Source organism: Nuphar pumila, chromosome 7 (assembly GCF_984573655.1).
Source record: "Nuphar pumila chromosome 7, dmNupPumi1.hap1.1, whole genome shotgun sequence".
In the NCBI taxonomy this organism is placed as follows: Eukaryota; Viridiplantae; Streptophyta; class Magnoliopsida; order Nymphaeales; family Nymphaeaceae; genus Nuphar; species Nuphar pumila.
The window spans coordinates 45,984,067-45,997,710 of NC_143255.1; the positions used below are offsets into that span (position 1 = coordinate 45,984,067).

Here is a 13,644-nt window from a genome sequence, read left to right on the forward strand (position 1 = left end):
GGTTCGTATAACTGGTGTGCCGAGCCATGAGCATCTCTTTCAGCTTAGATGAGTGGAGACCAAACACAGGGTGCTCGGCTCGGGTGAGCTCGAAGAATGCATAGAATATATAAATATTAATACATATAAGGAGAAGGATGCATGAAAAATACATGTGTAATATATAAAATGCGTATAATTTCAAATATATATATATATATAATTAGCATAGATTATTTTACACGAGCAAGCTCGTGGCTGGTCTCGTTCAGGCACAAAACATGCGCATGAGCCAAGTCACTAGCTCTGACAACTGGTAAACAAGCCGAGTCTGAACATGCCCTGTTCGGTTCATTCGGCTTGTTTATCAGCCCTACTTACAGCCGAAGTAAGGCCTTTTTTCTGACTTATCAAAAATTCAGCTCTCTTTTCTGTTAGCCTGTTTGGGTGATGTTGGATGGTAATAAGTCTTAACCAAACCCTACCAAAGAACAATCACACTTAAGGTCACCTTCCTTAAAGGAGAATACAGATCAGAATATGAAGATGACTAACTGATTCAAGCAACTAATATTGGTACAAGATAGGACTTAGAAGATTAATTTTTTGAATAATTAACCCAAAGGAACAAGTAAGAATGTACTATTTTTCGTGGGAATGGATATAACAAAGCTCAAATTATGATAATCATGTCCACCATAGCTTACTAAGGAGATTACAAAAGGATAAAATTAATGACTAAAAACACGTTAAATTTGCTAGGGTCTTTAGATTGATTGGTGCAATCCTGTGCTTGCTTCCACCCCATATGGCCTTGGATATAAGCTTATAAGCCCTCTCTGATGGATGAAAGAAATCCCAAAACATGAACTCATTTGGTTTGCTGCAAAGCTTGTAGCCTCCAGTGCCGCACTGGCCCAAGCCTCCTAAGGTGCCACTACCACAGCATGCACTAGATGTATTTGAGAAACCTGCAGTTTTTTCACTTGTAGTTGTAAGTGCTCTCAAGTATGTATGTTACGCCCCACAAGGGCTCTGTTCATTTGGTAGGGGCGACTTGTAAATGTCACTAAGTTGACTGGATGTCACAAGTTTGAAACACACGGGTACTGTCCCTTGCCCGTAAGGTCAAAGCTGGGTGTACTAAAAAAAAAGGTATGTAACTTACCATGAAAAAGTGACAAACCATATTTTGAAATATCACTGTTTTATCGCCACACTTTCAAGACAAATAAAATCCCAAATATCACAATAATATTAAAAGTATCCCCTATTTGTAAGGTATCTCAATTTATCATGATTTTCACTTTTTTATTTATACGATATATCTTCCAATATGTTTAAATTTATCGTCTGTATTTTCTGATTCTTTTCTGAAAAACAAATTTTTAATGTGTTTCAGCAGGTTTTTTTCCTTTTGGAAATAATAAAATAAATGACTAAATTGGGTTAATAATATAAAAGGGTTTCCCAACTCGGGTTAATGGTAACCCAAGTTAAACTGATGGAGCATGCATGGGTTTGGTTAATGGAGCACAATTTTAGGTGTGTTTTTAACAATTTAAAAAACTTAGATGTTTCTTTGATTGTTGCTAATAATTTATGCATGTTTTTTTTTATTTATTTATCCTTTTTGTCAGCCAAAATGATGGGATGCACCCCTCAGTTAAAGGGCAGTGTATGACTGCGAGTCCAGTTATGTTATGATCTCAGACTCAGCAAAAAGGGTCTTGGCTTTCTTAGAAGCACATTTAATTAGCTCAAACTAGAACTTTGTGGCTAAAATTTTAAAGATATAGAACCTTGACCAATATGTGCTGATACTTACCATAGAGCTTGGGAGAGGCCATGAAGAGTTGAACAATGTCATAGACTGCTCCATAAACACCAATTGCACCAGGATAACGATGGGGTATTCCTAAGGCAAGCTGTTGCAGACGTTGATTGAAGGCCTTAACCACCATGTTCATATCCTTATGGCATGAGTCAGCACGTGAACCCGGCAAGAGCATCCGTGCCGGTATGCATCCGACTGGACCAATGCCGAAAATGGCGAATTTTCGGCCTCCGGCCTCATAGAGCCTGTTGATGTGAGACTCGACCTCTCTTGCCATTGCATCGACCAAGGCAGAAGGTGAAAGCTTTGTTGCCAGGAAGGGGATGTAATAGTCGAAGATGTCATTTGACCCTGACTCCAAGAAGAAGATTGCTTCCTTGATTGTTTTCTGTTCAATTATAAGTGCCTTTACAAGGCTCTCAAATTGTTGTAGCTGGGTTTGGGTAGATATCACCCCCTGAGAGAGAGAGAGAGAGAGAGAGAGAGAGAGAGAGAGTCTTAGTACTTGAACATGGTCCCAAACTTCTTTTCCTTAAACTTAACAGTACGAAGCCAAAATCAATATCACAAAGATCATTCTTGGGAAGATCTCCCGATAAATAAAAATTTCGATTGGTTTTGCTAAATCTCAGAAAATTGTTGGTTTTTAGAAACTATATATAAAAATAATTAAATCTTACAAAATATACAAATAAATAAAATTCATGTGTTTTTATGACATTAATATCGGGACAATATTTGATATTCTCAAAATGAGTGATATTTTGAAAACATGGCTTTTTCAGGAGCACATTGACCTTTGAAAATATCGCAAGCAAATCTCAATATTTGCAAAGTATATATATCACTAATATTGGTCAGGTAGGCCAAGATGGCGCCTATCATCCACTGCCATGTCTTGTACCAAATGGGGCCCATTAACGTTAAACTATGTGTTGGGAGGAGATAATAAAGGGTTAAAGGGTGCTAGGGCAAGTTTATAAGCACCTTCAAGTTGAGAGAGTAATTCACTTGAGGGCCATTCCCCTTGAGAAAAGGAGTCACCAAATCAAACTTTATTCCCTTTTTTCCAGAGACGAGCCTTCACTTCCATAAGCGAACTTTCTCAACATGCGTTTGGATCTACCTTGATGTCGTGTCTGACACACTTGTACCCCTACTTACCTTTGTAGATTTGAGTGTCCAAACATACAATTCCTAATAATAGACTACAACGACCTAAATGCCCTGATATTGTGCATGAGCAGCGCACAAGTTATGTGGAGTTTGTGAAGAATTCATGATCTTGGTAATTTGTGGGTTGTGGGTGTCTTGAATTTTGGACTCGTTCTGATCATAACCCGATTCAAAAATATTTTGGTGGCCATACAATGACAAATTTTATTGAGGTTTCTTGTGGTGGCAGAAGGATCGAGCCATTAGGTCCGGGACCGGCGCCCACCATAAACCTCTCTAGGGGTGCGAGGGTGGAGCCCCTGTGGTATGGACTTGTTTAGTTTTCCAATTTTTCCTTTTATATCAGCTAGGGTTTTATGCCCTTCATCATATATAAAGTGGCTTCCTTTAAGAGATCGGTATGAGACTTTCAAGTGTATTAGGGATTAGGGTTTTGAGAGCTCTGAATTTTCTCTCATCTTGCTAGTAGATTTTTCCTTTTTTTACCCATGGATCTTTTGTCTTCCCTTGTTCTTTTCTTCTTGTTATCTTGTGGTTTGCTTTGTTTTTGTTTTTTTTGGTTTACATAACAGTAACGTTTGACATGGCCTCACATGCACGATTTGAAATTCTCAAAAATATGAAAAACAATAAATGAATAGACCACACTAAAAATTAGAGTGCCTACTTGAGCTCAATTTTATTCCATTCATTGCCCAAGTCATCCCTATCTTCATAACCCTCTTTAAGATAACATTGATGCAAGTTGTTTTAATTAAATCGGAATTCGTAGATGTGCTCTACATCATTCATTTAGTGAAGATCAACATTTAAATTGTCCAAATCTGAGTTGTATGCAAGATTTTTTAGTGATTCAAAAATCAATGGTTGACAAAATGCATAATTTTGTGATTAAAAAAATCATATATTTTGGTCAAAAAATATGATCTAAGTGTCATTTCTTATCAAATGGACCATGCTGAACACATATATGAGGTAGATTGATCAAAATAACCTACATCAATAAGATTTCAAAGGGGATGAGTGGAACCCAACTGCACTTGAGCTCCAATATGGACTATCACATAATAGTTTTGTAAGGTAATTGTGAAAATAATGAAAGCCCACAAAGATTTAGTCAGTATTAGTACCATGGCTTTGTTTGTTTCGATCAGGAGGCCACTCCCAGCACTAGCAAAATTGATGCCATTTTGAGTGCAATTCTTCCAGGTGCCATTACTTATTTTCTTTTCTATCTCAAGGTATGGCTTTTGCAAATCAATCCCCAAGTATTGAGCTGCATTTTACATTATAACAATCATGATTAGGAAAATTAATTTAATATATCAATTTTGGAGGATGTTAAATTGAAAGCAGTTGAGCAAGCCACATAGGAAGGGCAGTTCATTTGATGTTGGACTTGATGTAATATCTCTTTTTCTGTCTTGCACTATCAAAAAAAAAATTGCTCACATTGATTAAATTTACACATGCACATAAAATTTGATGTTGACAACTTCAAATTAGCATGCAGCAATTTTCTATGTTTTGTGTCGCTCGAGTACTTTGCAACCCATCACTAGATTCTGGGCATAAGAATACTATTCATATTAATCTAACAGGATTCACACACACAGATACACAGCGAGAAAGAGTGCAATGAAGAGTTTAGTGTCAACTCACATATGAAATCAACAACAGTTCTCCCATTGGTGAATCTTCCAGTTGGGCGGTGAAAGAAGTTCTGGCCATAAGGTGGAAAATTTGCTTGAATGCTACAATCCTTGATGAAACGATTGTTTCCTGCATCGAAGATCGAGTCGCCGAAGGTGAATATAGCGCTTGTTTTGCCCGAGATTAGAGTCATGCAATGCATGATGGTAAAGATGAACAGGAAAACCAGTGCTCTCTCCATTTCCATGCATCCACTGGCTCTAGAAAGTGCATGTAACTGACACTGGTTTATATATAACCTAAAAAAACAGGAGACCTCAGACATCACACGCAAGCCATCTCTCTCTCTGGTTTCCTTTTTTTAAAGTTGAATCCTTTTTTAACAAACTCGTCAAAAAGAAAATTTCGGTTTCCAAATGTTTCTTGCTTCTTCCAGACTACTCTTACACTGATGACTAGCATGCCTTCTCATATATCCAGCCTAATTTTTGCATAATAATTATCTTCATATTTCTCCAAATTCTTGAGGGACAGGAATACGGTGACAAATCCCATGTCCATTTTGTGAAGGGTTTATAACTTTATTGTGGGTCGTAATTTCTATGATCTTCTAATTGCATGTTCTAATGCCACCAAAATCTGTAGTCAGAAATCTTGGTTTCAGGATCCTTTAGGAAAAAAGAAAATTCTGCGATTTATTGTTCCTAAAAATTATGGATGTATCTAAAGTTTGAAAAGTAAAAAAATATATGAGCAAATAATAAACATTAAAAATACATGGAATTTTAAATGCTGATTCAAAATGGTCTGAAATTTGCAACAGAATCATGATCTATTTTTACTATTTTTATCGAGTTTTTATCTTTTGTGAAAATCATACTAAGCTTATGAATATTAGACCAAACTCAGAAGCTTATAAAATTCTTTTTCCAGCTTTCCAGCTGGGTATTCCTCCTTCGGATCATCTTAAACAATTTAAAATTTATAATTACCATTCTTAAACTATAGAGTTCAGTTTTACTTTTGGTCTTTGAGATAAAGAGAGCTAGCAATGAATGACAGGAAGGCATTGACAAGAGAAAAAAAAAGAAAAAAGTTAAATATATAAAAAAGTGCCTGTAATTATAAAGCTGCTTTAAAAAATAATAATAATAATAATGACTGTAAAGCATTGGCAAAAAAAATAACTCAATATTATTGTATATTTCCTAATAGCCTTCTACATTAAGTATCCTCAGTGTCTTCTAAAAAAGGATACAATCCTCTGACCTATGATGCCAAAGGATCCATGTTAATCATGGCTGTCCAACTGATGCATCTGGGAGGCTACGATTAGTCCACATCCAGGTGAGAGCATGGAATCATCTTAACCGTTGGTTGGACAGCTAGGATTAAACGTAGAATGGATCCGATCATATGTCAAATGATGGGACCTTGTCCTATAAACCCTATGTAAGCTTTTGGTCACCATGTGCTTTGTTCACTAAAGCAAAAAGATTTTGACATTAACATGTGTTACGTAGATCGGAGCATTTAGTCACTTTGGAAAAGGTGGAGAATATATTCCATGGGGTGCCTAAGGCTGGCTTCTTCATTTGTACTTTTACCCTTACTTTTTCTTTCTGTCCTTTTCCTGGTGCTGATGCTCCCAGTCACGCCCTTCTCCATCGACCCAGAAAACCTGGGAAGTTCTTTTGTTTGGATATGAGAAAAACGTAAACTTACACCTGTTATGCTAAATGCCGGGTCCATCTATCTGGTTTGGAGTCAGTCCGAGTCCAAATTGAATAGCTGAGCCTAAACACAGTCCAAATGGTTCAACGGACCTGCTAGCTGTTCAAATGTTTAATCAGCTTGAAAAAGGCAGCAAATGTGCCAAGCAAGGTATCTGCATAGCAGTACTAGCATGTTTCTGTGTGTGCATATGCGCACGTGAGAGCACATACATGTGTATACGTTCGTGTATATATATATATATATATATATATATATATATATATATATATATATATATATATATAGAGAGAGAGAGAGAGAGAGAGAGAGAGAGAGAGAGAGAGTAAGGGTTCTAACATTTGGTGCGCTCTTTCATGTTTTTTACACAGTTCCAACCCCATAATGTGTTGGGCATAGTCGATTTACAATGAATCAACACTGGGATCATGTGTTTTTGATGAAAAAAATGATATTTTAAGCCTCAAAAATTTATAAAGATTTTGGACCATTGATTTTTCTAACATTATAAAAACTCACTCATGTGTAGGAATCAAACACTTCAAGAGCTGGTCCCTATAAAATCTAAGTACATGGATCACATCTGTACGGTCAGAATTTAAAACTAAATGAAAAAACACCCATCAAGCACCTACGCTTTACTCTATATATATTCCCGTGTTCATTGAAGAGGACGAAGATAATCATTCTTATGATAAATACAGCATCCTTCAGCTTGCTTACCTCAGGAACCACCAGCATATCTTCAACACTGGATCTGGTGTGTTTGGCCCATTGGGAGAGAGAGAGAGAGAGACGAACTATAATCATCAACATTACCAAACAGGTTCAACCAACATTGAACCTACCAGATAACCCACCAGGCCCAGGACATGCCAAGGAGCCCCAAAACGAAAGGAAAAAAAGAAGAAGAAAGAGAAATGAAAAATGGAAAAAAAGTTAACAGAAAAGCACGGGACAACTCCAGTTTGTCGGCGAGCGTCACCCTGGATCATGAGTGGTCCTAGTGGGCAAATTGTGTTGTAGATCAGGGATGTTGATGCGAATAATGGCATACACGTCCGCCAAAATAAGGTTCACCATTTTGTTGAACACTGCCGGAATATGCCGAAAGATAGCATTGTTGCGAGTCATCCATACAACCCACCATGACGAGAGAAGTCAGGTTCGCCAAATGATCCGCCAATAATTGCAATGACGAACTTGCTTAGGACCCCACAGCAAATCGCTAGCGAACGATTCCTGGTGCACGCTGACCCCCGGCTTATTCCAAGTTACCATGAAAATGTTTTGAAAGACAGAGCACTCCCAAAAAAGGTGAAACGCAGATTCTTCGGCCGCCTCGCACAACACACATTTACTCGGCTGATGGAATCCGATGGATTTGAGGAAATTGTCAGTCTGCACCCGATCGTGTAAGATTAGCCAAGCCAGGAAACATGATCTCGGAGTCGGACCCTTGCCCCAGAGCAGGCTCGTCGGAAACCGGTCCACCCCCGACGGAAGGAGAGCGAGGTAGCCTTCTTTTGAGCGGAAAGATTCGTTCGGAGCAAAGATGCGTCCAACGAACTGAGACTGCGAGTCAACATTTCCATTATGAAACAGAACCGCAGACCAAGCTTGGATCCATGATCGACGAAGCTTTGACATTGTGCGCTGACGCACGCTAGTGGCCCCCACCAAGGATTCCACACCTCTGTATTTAGCCAGGAGCATGCTTGCACACGAGGACCCAGGTTGGTGTGCAAGTCAGCTCTGCTTCACGACGAGAATCATACTCCTCAGCCTTGGATCCTTGATTCCCAACCCCCCCCCTGTATAGGGGAAGTCGAAGTGAGTCCCACCCTATGAGCTGGCGTTTGTTTTTGGTACCTCACCCCGACCACAGAAAGTTCGTCACTACCTGAGTTAGCTTCTTACTAACCCCCATAGGCATCAGGAACAAAGACATAAAAAATTCTGGCATAGCAGAAAGAACGTGCTTGATGAGAGTCAGTCTACCTGCGATAGAAAGGTAAGAAGCTTGCCAGCCCGATATTTTGTTCTGAACTCTTTGAATAGTAGCGCTTCAGGTTGCCGTTGTTACACGACTGATTTGGAGCGGCAGACCCAGGTAAGAAAAGGAGTTTTTTGATACCGAGCACCCGAATATCCGCTGGCCCATGTCCAGCATTGACGGAGGAGCATTGACCATGGATAGACAACACTTATCGTAGTTGATGGATAACCCTGATCTCGATAGAAAAAAAAGAAGGACAAGCTTGAATCTTAACATTTGTTGGATGGACGCTCTTCCAAAGATAATTATGTCATCTGCGTAGGTCAGGATCTGACTACGACACTCCTGAATACCGAGAGACTCAATTAGACCATCCTCCACTGCCCTCTTAACCAAAACCACAATGCCTTCGGAGACGATGTTAAAGAGTAACGGAGACAGAGGACATCCTTGCCGAAGACCACGACCAAGTTTGAACTAATTTCCCTTGACCCCATTGATCTGAATTTGTGACTGGACATTAGTAACCAGCTCATGCACCCAGCTAGAGAAACGCCTACTGAAGCCCAGGTTCGCCAACATGATGAAGAGGAAAGGCCAATGAACCGAGTCGTAGGCTTTATGAAAGTCAAGTTTAAGAGTAAAAAAGCCCCCCCCCCCCCCGCTGATCTTCAGAGAGTGCAACACTTCTGTGGCCAAAATAAAGGAATGTTGAAGCCTTCTGTTAGGAATGAAGGCAAACTGCGCCTCCGAAAAAATCCTAGGAGCGACTGACCGCATCCTATTAGCCAAGACCTTGGCAATAATGCGATATAAGCTCCCTAACACTGATATAGGTCGAAACTGCGAGATATCCGATGTGGCTTCCTCCTTAGGAATAAGTGACACAATTGCTAGGTGAACATGAACCGACAATCTGCCATTGCGATGAAACTCAGCGAAGACACTAATAATGTCACTCTTAACACATTGCCAGAATATGCGAAAGAAATCCACTGGATACCCATCAAAACCTGGAGCTTTTCACCCAGACGTATCCTGCACCGCCGAGACGATTTCTTCTTCGGTGAATAACCCCTGAATCGAGTTGGAGAGCGCTCGATCCAAGGACAAAAATAAAGTCGTACCCATATTGCCACCTGCAGCTTGGTTGCAAGAATACAGATTAGAGAAATAGTTGGTAACAGCATTGATTATCTGATCGCCCGAAAAGGAGACACCGTTGATATACATAGAGTGAATCGCATGTCTTTGATGCCTGTGTGACGCTAAAGAATGAAAGAACCTTGTATTCCCGTCACCCGCTTTAAGCCAAGTCACCCTTGACCGCTACTTCCAACGAATCTCATCCTTTAGACGCCAAGATTGCACTAGAAGAGTCAGCTCGGCCGATCTAGCATTGAGGCTTTCAATATCTGATGCATTCATATAGGTCGTATCCAAGAGAGACTGATTTATAGAAGACAGCTCACGCTCCCAATCCTCCATATTTTGGAATTTGCTTATTTTATTGGAGATAAGCCAAGATTTGATATCGCGGGATAGGCGAAAAAGTTTAACCATGCATCTAGAAGCCACCCGGACCGCATAGCAAGGTCGACTCCAAGATTGTTGGACTAATGACTCGAAACCCGCCTCCTTAAGCCACCATTGCTCAAATCTAAAGGATCTGTCACCGGTGAAGCCTTGTCCTCATCGGATCACAATCTGACTATGGTCCGAGACAGATGGTGGAAGAAGGTAACATGAAATGTCATTAATAGAACTCAGCAGATCTGACGAAACAAGCAACCTGTCTAGCAGACGAAAGCATGGTCTAGATCGTCGATTGGTCCACGAGAAAGCTTCGCCTACATGGGGAACGTAGTACAACCGGTTCATCTGAATAAAGTTTTGGAAAATCCTCATTGAAGCCGAATAGGGCACCGGAATACTTGAGTCGATAGGAGACAAAAGGCAGTTGAAATCTCTCATGATAATATGATGGTCCCCAAATGAAGCAATGACCCTATTCAAGTCCAACCAAAACTTCTCTCGCCGACTTTGACGGTGGGGACCATACATCATAGTGACCACAGCTGGATTTGCGTTTGAAGGAAGTGGAAGAGTAATGGATATGGAAAACGTACCTTCATCCACCTGTTGTAAGGCTAGAGACTGCTTCCCGAGGATGAGGATGCCTCCCGCATATTGAATCGCAGGCTTGAAAAAGAACTCTGCTACACGCCAGATTTCGGAGACGACGGATCTCGGGATATCTGCCATCTTCGTTTCACAAAGTGCAATCAGATCAGACTTTTCTTGACGGATCCAACTCGCCAGGAAAAGACGTTTGGAGGGGCAATTCAGTCCCCGGATATTCCAACACAAGATCTTCATAACTGAAAGTCCGGAAATCCCCGAGGAGTGCGGATCCTCATAGACCGCTTGGGAGAGACCCCAGACTCGCCGGAAGGAGAAAGCGAGGGCCGACGACGTCTCCTTATTGGGAGACCACCCCGCTCAAGTTGAGATAACCCCCCGACCGAAGGAGATAGGGCGCTAACGTTCGTGAAACACCCCTCATCCACGACCGAGTTCGGTAAACGATCTGTGATTGCAGCCAGGGACTCACGCATAACAGATTCGATGCTGAGTAACTGGGTTTGGGTAAGCACGAGTTCGAGCCGCCGAGCTGCATCGTCCACAGACAGACCCATAATGAATGAAAGATGATCACTCATAGATGACGAACCCGCAAGCGACGGGTAGACCAAGTTTGGGGAACCCCCCATGCCTTCGAAGTCACCCTCCCAGATAAAAGAGGTGTTGTTCAATGCAGGCGGAGCCCTGCAAAACACGGCTAACAGAGGGTCACTTACCCAAGTGATGGAGACCAGGCGAAGCGGATAGACGGTGCAATTGTTTGAGATAGACGAAACCAAGGTTGAAAGTCCATCAACTAGCCTGCAGAAAAAACGTTGTCGGATCGAGACTCCGATACTAGGCGACCTGTGGGCCCGAGCAAGAACTGAGTCCTCCAAAAAGTGAGACTTCTTTCGAAAGAAAGGCCCAATACCAGACTCCCCATAGGACATGTCAAACGAATCTGAAGATGTTGCAACTGCATAGGGGATGAGAGAACCCTTAGTCGCCCAAGCGACCCCTGACATTCCCCGATCCTCAACAACCTCGAAGAATGGATCCACCAAAAAGGTTTGCAGCAACATAACCTGAGACTCAGACCGACCGGATTCCCATGACCACAAGCATCTACCTGACCGAGGCACAGATGCCTCGTCATACCCGCCAATCCACCTGATAGCCCGCCCGCCTTCGAGCAACGAGCTCAGAAAAGATGATACTACAAATAATGATGATGACAGCAGTCTCTCACCCCGAGGATGCAAAAATCCCCCAGCCAACACAGAGGCACATACACCGCCAAGGAGCCGAGGTAGCCTGTACCCCAACGCCCCCGAGGGAGAGCAAGATGAAGACAGCGGACGAAGAGAGTCCCCGCTCGCCCAAAAGGACCTCGCGACGTCGGTAAAGGGGCCCACACCAACCACCGAACGTCGAACGGCGTGAAAACCGAGTGGCCGGCACGACCACCAAAACAAAGAGAGGCGAGATCCCATTCTATGGATCGAGGAGAGCCTGCTTGCCTGCCCTCTGGCCTTACCATCTCCTCGAAAAACAAAAAAGGTGAAAGAAAAGTAATAGTACCTTTGTCGAAAAGAAGAACATGAATAAATCGTTGGCAACCCAGAGCCCGCAATCTGTACCCCCAAGCTTCGACGAAGAGATACAGACTGATAAAACGCAAGCACCCTAGAGCATGCCGCCTGCACCCCCGAGACTGCCGCCTGCACCCCCGAGCTGCAAGAATCACAGGAAGATGGGCCCTCATAGACGACGACATCACAGTGGATAGGCGGGCCCGACAAAGCAGAGCAGGAATCGACCCGACCCATGAGAGCTAGCGATCCACTGGGGCGGTTACGACAAAGATGGTTGAGACTAAAACACTTCCCTGAGAACGACATCGGCGCGGTCGGCGACGACGACATCGGCACCCAAACAGAGCCGATCTTGATACCCAAAAACGACGCTGAAGGATCTTCCAAAATGCCGATCTGAACCCAAGGCGCGAAAGACGTTTTGCGATGGAGGTGCCTCCCTCGCGAAGAGGCTCGACCTGGGGAGGAAGGAGAAGCTACCGCCCACGAGCGCCTGAGAATCGGGTGTCGCCGAGACCTGAACAACGAGGCACAATGGAGGCATGCACGACGCCTGCGAAAGTTGAGCGAAAGGCAACCCGCGCACCACCAGTCACTCGGTAGAGCCCGGGGAAGACGAGAACGAGACAACTTTTTAGAGAAAGATTGTTGCCAGGTTGCTTTCACCTCCTGCCAGCCCCGACCGACGCTTGAACTGGGAGGCGTACGAAAGAAAAACGGAGCCCGAAGAGAGGCACCAACAGAGCAAGCCTGAAAGGATTCCACCCTGACGGCTCGAAGGAATCGCCCGACATCACAAGCAAGCAGCGATCCGGCGGCGAGACAGGACACTAAGGCCTCTGATAGGGAGAAAAATACCCAAAAAGATAGGCGAAAATGGAGGGCAACAGAAACACCCTGACGGCGAAGGGCGAAGGCAAGCCCCCAATCGTTCAAAGCCTCTAGGATAGAAGAAAGAGCAAGTTGGTTGACCCGCAGGGGGTTGGAGGCGCCTAAACCCCAGAAGAAGAGGGATGGGTTAGGCATGAGTCACAGCCAAACGACAGAAAAGATGCGGATGGAGATGACGCTTGAAGCCTGCGGGGGCAAGATGGAGGTGGAAAAGGGTGGGTGGGGTCACGAGTGGAGCTTCACAGATTGAGGAACAGGGTGGGTGGGGTCAGGAGAGGAGGCAAAACCAAAGTGGGGTCCGGCCAACAATGGCAGATCAACACAGAGAGCGAAAAAGGAGTGCCCGGCTTTGGTTGGAGGGGTCAGTGGTGGAGCCTTGAGGGTAGAGGAGCGAGGTGGGTTGGGTCAGGGCGGAGGCAGGTGGAGTCATGCGACTATGGGCGGCTAAGGGCAGAAAACAAGCAAGGCTGGCATCGACTGATGCTCGATAGAGGGAAGGGGGGATAGGGTTGCAGAGAAAGGAGAAAAACGCACCTGATGCAGAGACCCGCATGAACACAGCCAGCAGAAAGTATCGGCTACTACGGAGGGTTTGACAGAGCGAACAACAAGTGGGGAAGGTGGGATTGCTTGCAAGGGGAAACCGAGGGTGG

At 43.3% G+C, this 13,644-nt stretch overlaps 1 protein-coding gene across 1 annotated transcript; it reads right to left on the reverse strand.

Annotated features, from left to right (window-relative positions):
• Nucleotides 1–700: 700 nt before the first annotated feature.
• On the reverse strand, nt 701–10,643 carry GLIP6 (GDSL-motif lipase/hydrolase 6). The gene is made up of 7 exons (XM_090013172.1): nt 10,508–10,643; nt 9,406–9,517; nt 9,154–9,294; nt 4,655–4,944; nt 4,123–4,268; nt 1,808–2,273; nt 701–950 (listed from the first exon to the last, which is right to left on the reverse strand). Exons 1-7 carry the CDS (start codon nt 10,641–10,643, stop codon nt 718–720), a joined length of 1,524 nt encoding a protein of 507 aa, XP_089869298.1. The 3' UTR covers nt 701–717.
• Between the last annotated feature and the right edge of the window lie 3,001 nt (nt 10,644–13,644).